The sequence below is a fragment of the Thunnus albacares genome, chromosome 1, assembly GCF_914725855.1.
Source record: "Thunnus albacares chromosome 1, fThuAlb1.1, whole genome shotgun sequence".
NCBI classification, from domain to species: Eukaryota; Metazoa; Chordata; class Actinopteri; order Scombriformes; family Scombridae; genus Thunnus; species Thunnus albacares.
Genome location: NC_058106.1, coordinates 36,741,526 through 36,754,404, shown reverse-complemented (window position 1 = coordinate 36,754,404; position 12,879 = coordinate 36,741,526). Strand labels below are relative to the sequence as shown.

The 12,879-nt window shown below is 38.9% G+C and overlaps 1 protein-coding gene across 2 annotated transcripts; it reads left to right on the top strand.

The window, feature by feature from the left end:
* Window positions 1-522: 522 nt before the first annotated feature.
* On the top strand, window positions 523-11,390 carry dapk2a (death-associated protein kinase 2a). Of its 2 annotated transcripts, none has more exons than XM_044358959.1 (9): window positions 523-635; window positions 876-979; window positions 4,350-4,571; window positions 6,160-6,298; window positions 9,018-9,147; window positions 9,254-9,329; window positions 9,440-9,592; window positions 9,772-9,817; window positions 9,939-11,390. In XM_044358959.1, the coding sequence occupies exons 2-9, from the start codon at window positions 918-920 to the stop codon at window positions 10,593-10,595; spliced, it is 1,485 nt and encodes a 494-aa protein (XP_044214894.1). In that variant the 5' UTR covers window positions 523-635; window positions 876-917; the 3' UTR covers window positions 10,596-11,390. The 2 variants fall into 2 exon arrangements, with proteins under 2 accessions (XP_044214894.1, XP_044214903.1); XM_044358968.1 differs by having other exon boundaries at window positions 565-635; window positions 845-979.
* The last annotated feature ends 1,489 nt before the right edge of the window (window positions 11,391-12,879 follow it).

Genomic DNA, 12,879 nt, shown 5'->3' with positions numbered 1-12,879 from the left:
AGTAAAATTAAAAAAAAAAATTGGATTTATTTTAAAAATCATAAGGATAAATTAATCATTAAATAATTGATTCACTGATTTTCAAACTTTCAGGAGCTCTCTAAAGAGCCTCAACAGGTGTCGGTTTCAGCGCAGCTGCTGAACAGATGGTCGAGCCAGAAGGCAACACGGGTCCTCTAGTTAGTGTGGTGACAACAAACTCCGTTAATAACATTGCAAAATAAACATGTCCTCAGTTATTGGCAAAGGTACAGAATAACTCTTTTAACATAGTTGAAGGTATTTTCTAAGTTGCCACAATTTGAGAGTGTAATTCTGCATGTAATCAATACACCAGATTCATATTTTTAAATAAGATTTCCACTTTGTATCACAGGGATCAATGTTGATTATTCAAATTAACTGCTTGATGCTACATTACACATATAGTTAAGTGTTTTTAGATTTCATACAGTTGTTGTAATGCCACATTAAATTAGCAGTTTTCTGAATGGGGTTCAGCATGACGCCCTCCCCGTGATAGATCAGGAATGTGTCGGGACATGGCAGAGCCCTCCTGGCCTGTATACCACACTGAGGACGCAGCGCAGCAGGGCAGGAGGAGGACATGCTGTTCACCAAGTATTTTTAACATGGTAAGACATTTTCTATTCACTAATGTATCTACTGGTGACATTTACAATAACATTTGTCACTCCGGACAGCGTTTACAGTAAACTAAGCTGTCTGGTTGGCAACAGATCCAAAGAAACTGCAGTGACACTTTGAATTTATAACAGACTATCTTTTATTAGCACTGCCATGTTGAAATTATGTTATTAATAAGTTGTAGAATTGTTTCCAGATGATTAAATAATGGCGGTCTGCTGTTCCAGGTTAACTGAAGCAGAATTATCAGCCTAACTGTGACAGCAGCCATGGATTTATTCAAGCAACAGAAAGTTGAAGATTTCTATGAAATTGGTGAAGAGTTGGGAAGGTACAGTACACACACACACACACACACACACACACACACACACATACATGCAGTGTCTCATTTACTTCTGGATGGTGAATTTATGTGTATCAAAGCACACATTATTTGCATGTGTTTTACACGTAATTTAATGAATTATGTTGGGGGCTTTACTGTAAATCAGAATCTAAATAACAGATTGTGTGAATGCACTTGTCTGTCAGTTTTATGCTAATTTAATAAATAACAGGACATGACGATTTTATATTTATTTTGTTTTTCACTAACAAGCAGGATTCAAATATTGGAAAATTTCTCTTATGTTTTTTTTTTCCTTTTTCTTCTTTAATTTGAATAAAAAATAAAATTATTGGTATCTGTCTTATAAGTGAGCTGATGTTTTTCTTAACATTTTTTTGTTAAAGGACACACAGTATGAACGAATCACTTCAAAATACTCGTGTAAACATAGAAACAGCCTCATAGTGTTATTTACAGCTGCAACTAATGTGAAAGATGTTGATCACTGTTTCCCAAAACCAAAGAAGCGACTTAAAATGTTTTGTTTTGTCCACGACCCAAAGATATTCAGTTTACTGTCACTGAGGACTAAAGAAACCAGAAAATATTCACATTAAAGGAGCTTAAATCAGAGAATTTTTGTATTTTTTTCTTATAAAAATAACTCAAAACAATAAATCAGTTGTCAAAATAGTTGCTGATTAATTGATTAATCAATCGTTGCAGCTCTAGTGGTATTTCTCCAGATAACTCTCATACTATTTCAGTATTGTACTTCAGGCACAAACATCAGTGATATTGATAAATGTGCGGCAACATTAATCATCTGTATTGACACGTGTTGTTACCACATTAATTTATTCACACATTAAAGAAAAACTGAACCTTTATATCAGTGTTGGTTTCAAAATGTTATTCATTAAAACAATTTATAGAACAGAAATTTGCATTAATCAACATGCAGGTATCTGCACGAAGCAGTTATTGCTGTGCTGTAACATTATGGAAATTACACTGAGTCATTAACTATGTTCAGCACCTGTGAAATGTGTTTTTAAGTCTCTTTCACTGCTATAACAGGAGTCACACTGTGTGCAAAAGCTGCTTCCTCGACTGGAGATATCTGGCATGTATGCACAATTTCAAGTAGTAATTTAAAATGTTGAAGTAAATCATAGTTTATAGAAATATTCCTAATAGATAAAAGATAAAGAAAAAATAAGTTAGCATGTATTTTAGGCCTAGTTTTGTTGCAGTGTGCTGTCAGGTGGAGACAACTGTTCTGCATGTCATGCTGCTTTTTAAAGGAGTCGTCTATCTTTAGCAGCAGCTGTATCTGCTCTCAGACCGGCTGCAGATGAGGAAGTAGAAGAGTGTTCGCTTACAAACCTTTCATGTGAACCGGGAAACAAAAATAGATGCAGCTGTAGAGTCATATAAACTTTGAATTTTGAATACAGCGTGAAACCCAGAAAATTTACATGCGAGTCTTTGCCTCTGTTGTGTTTTAACATGCAAGTGCGAGCGAGTGTCTGCGGTGACGAAGTGCCATGTGCCGTTTGCTGCAGAATGTGTGTGCTACTATAAATAGACTGAGGTGGTGGGAAAATTTGAGTGACAAACTAGGATCACAAGCCAACTGCAGCACTGCAGACCAGTTGTTGTTGTGGAGTGAACAACATTCAGTGAGCGGGACAACTTATCAAATAACAAAATAACTCGATGTAATTGCATCATCGTCCCATTTTCCTGCAACTGACGGTTATTTTCATTAAACTACTACTAACTAACTACTACATTGTAAATTTCTCAAAGAACTTCAGGACAAAGTCAAAAGGTTTGGATAGCACAACAAGCTAGCAAGGAAATACTCTCCTGAGATTGAAAATGTGATCACTGTTATTAGTCTTTGGAGCTGCTTCTAAACAAACTACCATAAATGTAGTCTTTGGAGCGAAGGTTTGGCTCATTGTAGGGATGTGCAGAGATCCCAGTATTTGTATCTATATTTGTTTAGGCAGCAAAATTATTTGTATCTGTATTTGTATTCGAATAAAAGTAGAAAGGGGCTTAAAAAAATACTGTTTTTGTTTTTATGACACTTTTAATTTTAGAAAATTAAAGTGTTACAATAAGTGTTCATGAGGTCCCCACATCAGGTCTGGACCTGGAGTCTCCCAGATCATAGACGACTGCGCTGACTACTGAGCTAAAACTTTACTCATCGTCTCACTGCAGACAGACCTCTACCTATTTATGCACCCATAACACAGAGACAGCACACTGTCACAAAGGCGATTATTGCTTTGCACTTTTCATTTATTGCCTATTTTTTACAACCTAACTTTGTGCAAAGGAGAAGTGGAACAACTGGTTATGGAGAGTCTCTTGAGAGCACTTTGAATGTGTCAGTAGCTCAGCTTTATCTCTGGGGAACACCCCCAACAAATAATTTTTAAAATATTTGTATGAAACAAATATTCATATGAAACCCCCTATTTGTGCTTTGCCAAATAATGTATTTGTATTCGGGCACACCCCTAGCTGATTGATATGTTTTTAATGGTTTTTGGACAACAACAGAGGTCTACAGCACAGAGAAATAAGATATATCAGGCTTTTGGTCACACACACAATACTTGTGTAGATCAGTTAATTGTTGGTTTGGTTCTGCACATGTCTTGTATTTTAATAAAAAATGTACTGTACAACCTATACAACCCTAACCCTAACCCTGACCCTGACCCTGACCCTAACCCTGGCCCTAACCCTAACCCGAACCCTGACCCTAACCCTGACCCTAACCCTGGCCCTAACCCTAACCCGAACCCTGACCCTAACCCTGGCCCTAACCCTAACGCTAATCCTGACCCTAACCCTGACCCTAACCTTGGCCCTAACCCTAACCCTGGCCCTAACCCTAACCCTAACCCTAACCCTGACCCTAACCCTGACCCTAACCCTGGCCCTAACCCTAACCCGAACCCTGACCCTAACCCTGGCCCTAACCCTAACTCTAATCCTGACCCTAACCCTGACCCTAACCCTTACCCTGACCCTAACCGTGGCCCTAACCCTAACGCTAACCCTGACCCTGACTCCGACCCTGACCCTAACCCTAACCCTAACCCTGGCCCTAACCCTAACCCTGGCCCTAACCCTAACCCTAGCCCTGACCCTAACCCTAACCCTAACCCTAAACCTAACCCCTGACCCTAACCCTAACCCAACCCTAACCCTGACCCTAACCCTAACCCTAACCCTGACCCTGACCCTAACCCTAACCCTAATCCTATTATTCCCCTGTCACTTCAAGCGTCACTCAGAGATTTTACTTTGCACCTCTGTGATTCCGTATCTTGTGTTTCAGCGGGCAGTTTGCCATCGTAAAGCAATGCAGAGAGAAAAGTACGGGACTGGAATTCGCTGCCAAGTTCATCAAGAAGCGGCAGAGCATGGCCAGCTCCCGAGGAGTGCGACGGGAGGACATCGAGCGGGAGGTGGACATCCTGCAGCAGATTCAGCACCCCAACATCGTCACGCTGCACGATGTCTACGAGAACCGCACCGACGTGGTGCTCATCCTGGAGCTGTGAGTAGGAATAATCTGTCCAACACGACACACACTGATTCACACTGTCAGTTCTGAAAGACTAAATAATGTGTGTGTTGTTATTGGTAACACTTTATTTAAAGTCCCCAGTTTGACATTTATAAGCAGTAAATAAACTACGGTGGCCCTGAAGCGCAGATCACAACGACAAATAACAAAACACAACAGCAAATCAAAAAACACAACAACAAATAAAAAAACACAACAACAAATAACAAAACACAACAACAAATAAAAAAACACAACAACAAATAACAAAACACAACAACAAATAAAAAAACACACCCGCAAAAGCAGAAAACACAACAACATTATTTGTTTATTATTTATTATTTGATATGTTGTCATGCTTTCTCTTTTGTTGTCGTGTTTTGTCATTTGTTGTTGTGTTTTGTCATTTGTTGTGTTTTCCTATTTGTCGTTGTGTTTTGCACTTCAGGGCCACCGTAATAAACCTTTAATAACACTATAATGTCAAGTCAAGCCAAAATATAGTACATTTAAAACAACCACAGTTGACCAAAGTGCTGAACAGGCTTAAAATACCAAAATAAATCAATATAAAACTAAATAACAAATAGGAATGAAAGAAAACAATAAACATAATTATAATAAAAGAATTGTGGCACAATAGAAGATGAAGTCAAGCTCAACTCAAACTGAATGCTGACGAGAAGAGGAGGGTCTCCGGCAGTGACTTTCTAGGGTCTCTGAGCAGTTCTTATATGAATAGATAAGCTGTTCCAGAGATTAGGAGCAGCCACTGCAGAGGCTTGTTCATCTCTATTTTTGTCACTGAATCTCTGAACATCCAAGAGCATCTGATTGGTCGACCTCAGTGCTCTAACTGGAGTATGATGATGCACAGTACTGCTAGATAAGGCAGCAACCAGCCCATTAAAAACCTTAAAAGCCAGCAATAAAAATCTCAAAATCAATCCTGGGATGAACAGGAAGCCGGCGGAGTGAAGCCGATACTAGTGGTGTTACATGATCACGCTTTCTTTTTCCAGTTAGAAGAGAAGCGGCTGAATTTTATACTAACTGCAGTCGACCATTCTACACCCACATACAGAGAATTACAATAGTCTAGCCGAGAGGTAATAAAAGCATGAATAATGTATTTGTCCTCTTGTGGGCAGCCATAAGTGGAGTCTGCTGTATAAACAGATAATGAATGACAATACAGTAAAAGTTGTAATAATATAAAAAAAATATTTTCATAGGAGAAGTTAGAATTGCTGACAAATACTGTACATTAGTAAATGTTCCTGCAGCTATGAATTAATTCTAAAGTTTATCTGCAGTTTATATGAAGCTTCAGCAGTCTGAGTTTAGTCACATTAAGAGCATATCTTTAGCTTTTATAGTACAAAATTCCCTACAGTGTCACTTTGAGCCAACACACACAATAAAAGGACCATAAACCTGTGTTTTTAATGTTGTAATATATCAAAACATCATCTGTGAGTCGGTGTGACCATCTTTCACCTCATTTATGGAACCAACTGATTTTTTTATGCAGATAATAATACAGGCAGCTGGATGATAACCGTCTGTGTTGCAGGGTCTCTGGAGGTGAGCTGTTTGACTTCCTGGCCCAGAAGGAGTCTCTGAGCGAGGAAGAAGCCACTCAGTTCATCAAGCAAATCCTGGAGGGGGTGAACTACCTTCACTCCAGAAAAATAGCCCACTTTGATCTCAAGGTTTGTCCAGACAAGCATGTCACACTCAATCTGTATTAACTGCATGTAGGAGAAGGGCTGCAACAATTAACTATCATTATTGATTCATTTATCTGTTGATTATTTTCTTGATTAATTGGTTAGGAGTTTGGTCTATAAAATGTCCAACATGCAACCTAAAATTACTGGTTTTGTCCCGATCAACAGTCCACAACCGAAAGATATTCAGTTTACTGTCAGAGGACAAAAGAAAGCAGAAAATATGAGAAGCTGGAATAAGAATTTGTGCATTTCTCTTAAAAGAATGACTCAAAATGATTCATCGATTATGAAAGTAGTAGGGATGTGCAGAGGGCCCAGTATTTGTATTTCTATTTGTTGAGGCAGGAAAATTATTTGTATTTGTATTTGAATAAAAGTGGAAAGAGGCTTAAAAATTCTGTTTTTGTTTTTATCACGCTTTTAATTTTAGATGAAGCATGTGTCAGTAGCTCAGCTTTATCTCTGGGGAACATCCTCAACCCCAGGAGTGATGTCCAAATTAGGAAATGTGCGTCATGTAGCAGGTGGATGTGACTCCCCTCGTTAAGACCTGCTGATAGACGTCACAGCGGAGCAGAGGAGAGACATTGAGATAGCGATGTAACCGACCTGCATGCTGGTATTTGACATGATTTATTTTTCATCCTGAAAACAAATAATTTTTAAAATATTGTATGAAACAAATATTCATAAAAAAAACCCACTATTTGTGTTTTGCCGAATAACGTATTTGTATTCGGGCACACCCCTAGAAAATAGTTCTGTCAATCAACTAATCATTGCAGCTCTGTGTAGGAGACATTTCTAAAGCATGGCGGAGTCACATTGAAGATCTCATGAACTCATTAAATTTAACTGTGACATTTTGTTAAAGTTCAGAGTTTATTGTTCAGAATGATTCAGCAGATTGTGTGTGACTGCACGTCTTCCAGCTGTTTAAATGTTTGAATGACATGTAATCAGCAGAGACCACATGCTGTAAATAATGATCCTTATCCTTAGGTCACATCAGTAAATAACAAACAGCTGTCAAACATGTGACAGTTTCTGTTGCTTTACTGTTTAAAAAAAAAACAGTAAAACATGTCATGTGACTTCAAGTTCAAATTTGTTTTACACAATATTTTTCTTGTTTTTCATTTCTTTTAGTTCACCGTAACAGAAGATAAAAAAAATTTAACAGAAGCTTAGTCACAAAAAAATCTCATCGCAAGATCCTTTTATAAAGCTGTTCTGGAGCTTTTGATCATATTGCACTGTCTTCTTCAGCAGCTGGTGGTTGCCTATATTGTTCAAATTTCCATTTTTCTGAGCATTTTGACAAACATCTCGTCCATGTCGGCTGAGGGTCAAAGTTCATCCTTTACCTCGGAAACAGCAGTTGACAAAACAATCTCACCACAAGATCCATTTACTGTTCTGGAGCTTTCGATCATGATCTTATATGAACCTTCAGCTTTAAAGCCGACATGGATGAACAGCCCTTAAATTAAGCCCTTAATTAAAGTGTTGTAGATTACACTGTGAAATTTACATGTACTCTGCCATCTGAACATGAATGCAACACAGCAACAGCAAAACAAACAAAGAAAATGCAACAAGGAAAGCAAACAATTTCCTGTAGAATGAATCCTGAATCCTGTAGAAGATACACGTTACATTGATAAGATGTGTTTGACAGATAGTGAACATAACCACATTTTAACACCCAATCACCATACTGGTTTCCTCCATTGTTTTACCAGTATATGTTTTTTGGGAGGAATTTTTCCTTATCTAATCGAGGGTCTGAGGACAGAAGATGTTGTGTTGCTGTGCAGCATGTAAAGCCTCCAGAGGCGAATTAGTGATTTGTGATATTGGGTTATACAAATAAAATTGACTTGACTTGACTGTCCAGGCCTGTGTTGTAAAAACAAAATACATTTACTTGATTTCTGATTGATTTTTCTGTTTCTGTATCACACTGAAATGACATAAAACATATACAGAACATTGAAACACATTTAAAATATCCCATAGTAGATACACAGTCGTTCACTGAACATCTACAATTCTCTGACAACTTCATCTGCTTGTGAAGATTGTGTAATATGACTGAAAGCTCCACAACAGCTAATAAATGGACTTGGAGATTGTTTTCTCAGCTGATGTTTCCAAGGTATAGCTTCTTTTTTTTGTAACTAAATCTTATAATATCAAAAGGATTCGACATACTAAACTGTGGATTAAACCAACAGCTTTTCAGGCTTTGTCATTCTGTGTTGTTGTCTTGTTGCCTTTATTCAGTAAATTTATCAGATCAGTCTTCCCTCATTTTAAGTAGGATGTATCAGTTTAGACAGAGTTCTTCTTCTTCTTCTCGTGTTCTGACAGGTGCAGCCGGAGGAGAAGAGGACTGTAGAACAAAATGTTTCTTATACAGAAAGCACACAAACACAATAAAATACATGAGTGAGATTTGTTCCACTAGGTGGAGCAATTAGCTGTGTTTGATATAGAAATAATGAGGTGCACAGTGACTCTGAAACTAATAGCTACTCTCTGTCTGTGCAGTGGCAAAAATAATGGACCCATTGAAAGTTTTGCACTTTTTGAATGTATACAGTATGAAGTCCTCTTTGTATTTTTTCTATGTAACATGAATGTTGTAACTGTAGAGTAAATGTCATGTCTGGTTTTTTTGTATTTTCTGCAGCCTGAGAACATAATGTTACTGGACAAGAATGTGCCGTTGCCAAGAATCAAACTGATCGATTTCGGTCTCGCTCACAAGATCGAAGCTGGTGTTGAGTTCAAAAACATCTTCGGAACACCAGAGTTCGTAGGTAAGACGAGTTCATCTGTTATTTATTCCTTTTTCTCAAGTTTATTAATGTTTCTGCTACTTAAATTATGATCATTTTTTTTCCTGCCGTTTGTTTTCCTTTCAAGCACCGGAGATCGTCAACTACGAGCCGCTGGGATTAGAAGCGGACATGTGGAGCATCGGGGTCATCACCTACATCCTGCAAGTGAACCACAACAAAAACATGAACATAATTCCACTTAATGTATATCATACACTTTCCCCTCAAACAGGATGATAAACAGCACTTCCTCTAATGTTTTTTGTTCCAGGCTGAGTGGTGCTTCACCTTTCCTGGGGGAGACCAAACAAGACACCCTGAGGAACATTTTGGCCATAAATTATGAGTTTGATGAAGAGTTCTTCTGCCATACGAGTGAGCTGGCCAAGAAATTCATCAGCCAGTTGCTGGAGAAGGATACGAAGTAAGAGCTTAAGTGTAACTTATTGAATTACATTGTCCTCAGGGCACACTTGTGCTAGTTAGTACAAGAAATGTAATCTCTGTGTTTTTAAAATTTGTTCTGCTCACCAAAATCACATAATGCATGAGTGATTATGAAAGTTTCGCAACATGATTTGGGTGTTTTTCTTTCTCTTACAGGAAAAGATTAACAATTCAAGATGCTCTTAATCACCCATGGATTAAGGTAAAGTGAAAACTTTATTACATTTTATTTTATTTTTGTTTTGTCTATTGTATTATTGTATTATTATCATATGTTTTAAATGTTTGACAGTTCCTAACTTTCCCTTCTTTAAACCCTAAAGTCCAACGAGCACAAGGAGGAAAATAAAGCCCAAGAGCCGAAGAAACAGGAGCGGCGCCAGCTGAAGACGAAGCGCCTGAGGGAGTACACTATCAAATCCCACTCGAGCATGCCCCCCAACAACACCTATGTAAACTTTGAACGCTTCGCCCAGGTGGTGGAGGACATTGACCAGATGGAGAGCTCGTTCGCCAGCCTGGCAGCAGCCCATGACTATCTGCAGGAAGATATCGACGCCATGGTTTCTATATACAATGAAAAGGAGGCCTGGTATAAAGAGGAGAGCGAAGAAGTGCGTCACGACATCTCACAAATCCGCTACGAGTTCCGCAAAGTGGAGGCCATGAAGAGGAGCCTGCAGGACGACATGCAGGCCTTCAGCTCCAGCCTCAGCGCCATCGGCAACCGTTACCAGGAGAGACAGAACCACCTGGACGCGCTGCGCCAGGAGCTTAGCAACGAGCTGAAATGGGTGCAGGAGGTGATGGGTTCATCTCCCATGGTTGGAGGTGGTGGAGGTTACCCCAACTGTAACTTCTCCACTGTCTTCAACAACGACGTGAATGAAGCCCTGAAAGAGCTGCTGAACCGCTCCTGTGGAGGAGAGCTGCTGTCCGGGATCAACCTGGACTTCACAGAACCTGGACAGCAAAGATAAATGATCAGCGATACACAAACCATTCAGAATCACAACGGTGACTTGTACAGGTCCTTTACAAGAGGCTGCAATACGTAGGACCGTATCAGGCTCTAAAGGATGATTGATACACACAAATATTTGTTAAAAATACAGTTGCACATCAGAGAAGAATGATTCTATTTTTTGAAAATGATCTGTCTTTACATACAGCGCAATTCTCAGCTAAAGAACTGAAGTATATTTTTTAGTCAATAATGTCCTTTGTGCTGTGTGTTTTGGACAAAGACAACTTTTTCCTGTGCATTTTGTCTATAATAACTGAATATAGGTCAGTATGAACATTTGTGTTGGTGATATAGACGTGTGGAGATTCGAGTGTGTTATGCTAGTAGCGGCTAATGTCTTGCAGTATCTACAGGACATGGATGTGTTATAAGAGCTGGATACCGGACTAAAAATGGCGCCCATTCAGTCCTATAGGAACTGCTCGCCTGGTGCATACACCAAAAAAAGTTTCTAGCTTCTGGGTTTGCTTCCGTGTTGTACGGCCTACGAGCTCCCGCTCAGCCCATAGACTTTACATTGTGATGACGTCACGGATTTTTAAATCGCTTTTCTTGGCTTGAGGAAAGTTTTACAAACATAAAACCTCCATGGATCAAAAGTTCATAACAGAAATAGTCATATTTGATGTTGTGTGCAGTTCGAGGGGTCCTGTCAACAGTTTTACAGGCGTCTCTTTTACAATGGCGGTCGACGGGGAAAATCCTTTTTGGGCCACATGGGGATTTTTCGCTGCGATACCGTGAGTGGCCACTGGGAAAAATTGGCTGCAAGGCTGAGCAGTGGCGCCCTATCCAGCTCTTATTATACATCCATGCTACAGGACACACCCACTTGGTTAGGTTTAGGCATGAGTGGTGAGATGGTTAGTGTTAGGGTTAGGGTTTAGGGGTCAAAGGTCAGGGGTTGTCGTGTAGCACACAGACCCCTCTTGCTAATGTAGCCTGGAGCTGCTAGCCTCCAGCGGAGATGAGGAGCTACAGAGGTCTGGTAACCTCACTTCTTTTTAACTCCACGTCCCCAGATTTTCTTTTACTTTTCAAACTTGTAGCCTTCAGCCTTTGAGCACTTGAGGCAATTTATCAGATTTCACACAGCTCCCTCTGGACACACGAAAGACTTTATACGACCTTTTACACACATGCAGCAGTGCTCCCCGAGACCTGGAAACAGAATCTAATGTATAAAATCAATTGAGTTCCCTTTTAATGCTCACTGTTAGTGTCCTATCAAAAGTGCTCACAGACTTGTTGCAATAGTTGTTGCACATTTTGATTTTATTTTTCTAATGAAAGTATTCATTCAGACATTAAAGACTCGTGAGTTCCAGTCAAGTTCAGATTGATTCATACCGACAGCCTCAGCTGACGTTTACACAAGCACGCTTGCACAATACTGTTTGCTCTGTAAACTTGTGCTAGACTGTAGTTCCCATAACATTAATGCTATCTGAGAAGTCTCATGGATACTGTGTACAGTATATGTGTGTATCAGCACGTACATAAAATCAGCACCGTGTTCATTTGAATCCACTGAATCAATGTATGAGTTTGTTTACAGAAATTCTTCACTTGTTGACTTGTTGACAATATACAATCCACATCACTGAGTCAAGGCTATTTTTCCTAGAAGGCTGCCGGTGCAAAATCAAAACTGGTATCATTTTAGGCATTTAATGTGCTCACAGCTCATGAAAAGCTATAAAATATCTTTACTTATACTGCTACTATATCCAAACTCCTTAAAGTCTTCCTCCACTCAAAAAATGAGTTTTCCTTCTTGTTCCTTCAGTTGGATGTTGTTCTCTTTGTGCACCTTAAATCTCAGTTTAAGGCTTTTACTTAAGAGCATCATTTGTGACATCACATAGCTTGTAGCCAATCATGGTCCAGTATGTAACTTAAACATGTGTGATGTGGAGACTTGAAGCCTCCACTGAGATGGACTTTACAGTGAAGGAGGAAACATCTGGTGTCTTTTTTCAATGAGGAAGAAGAAGTAGATGTTATTTTTTGTAATTGAACTTTTTTAACATATCATATCAACATATCTGACACAAATTATTAGTATTTTTAAAAACCTAAAAAAAAACATGTCTGGAGGGGTTTTTTAAACTATTTAATAGATTTAAAGATACCTGCCAGATATATATTAAGAGATATAAAAAATACTCTGTTGGGAACAATAATGTGTGTCTCCCTCATGAAAAAATCCAGAATCTATAAATATGCAAATATCA

What these genes read in the sequence shown, in the direction of transcription:
- dapk2a (XM_044358959.1), top strand. Translation starts at nt 918, where the DNA reads ATGGATTTATTCAAGCAACAGAAAGTTGAAGATTTCTATGAAATTGGT. An exon ending in CGGAACACCAGAGTTCGTAG is followed by an intron (nt 9,148 to 9,253) that starts GTAAGACGAGTT and finishes TTTCCTTTCAAG; the next exon opens with CACCGGAGATCGTCAACTAC. An exon ending in TTGCTGGAGAAGGATACGAA is followed by an intron (nt 9,593 to 9,771) that starts GTAAGAGCTTAA and finishes TTTCTCTTACAG; the next exon opens with GAAAAGATTAACAATTCAAG.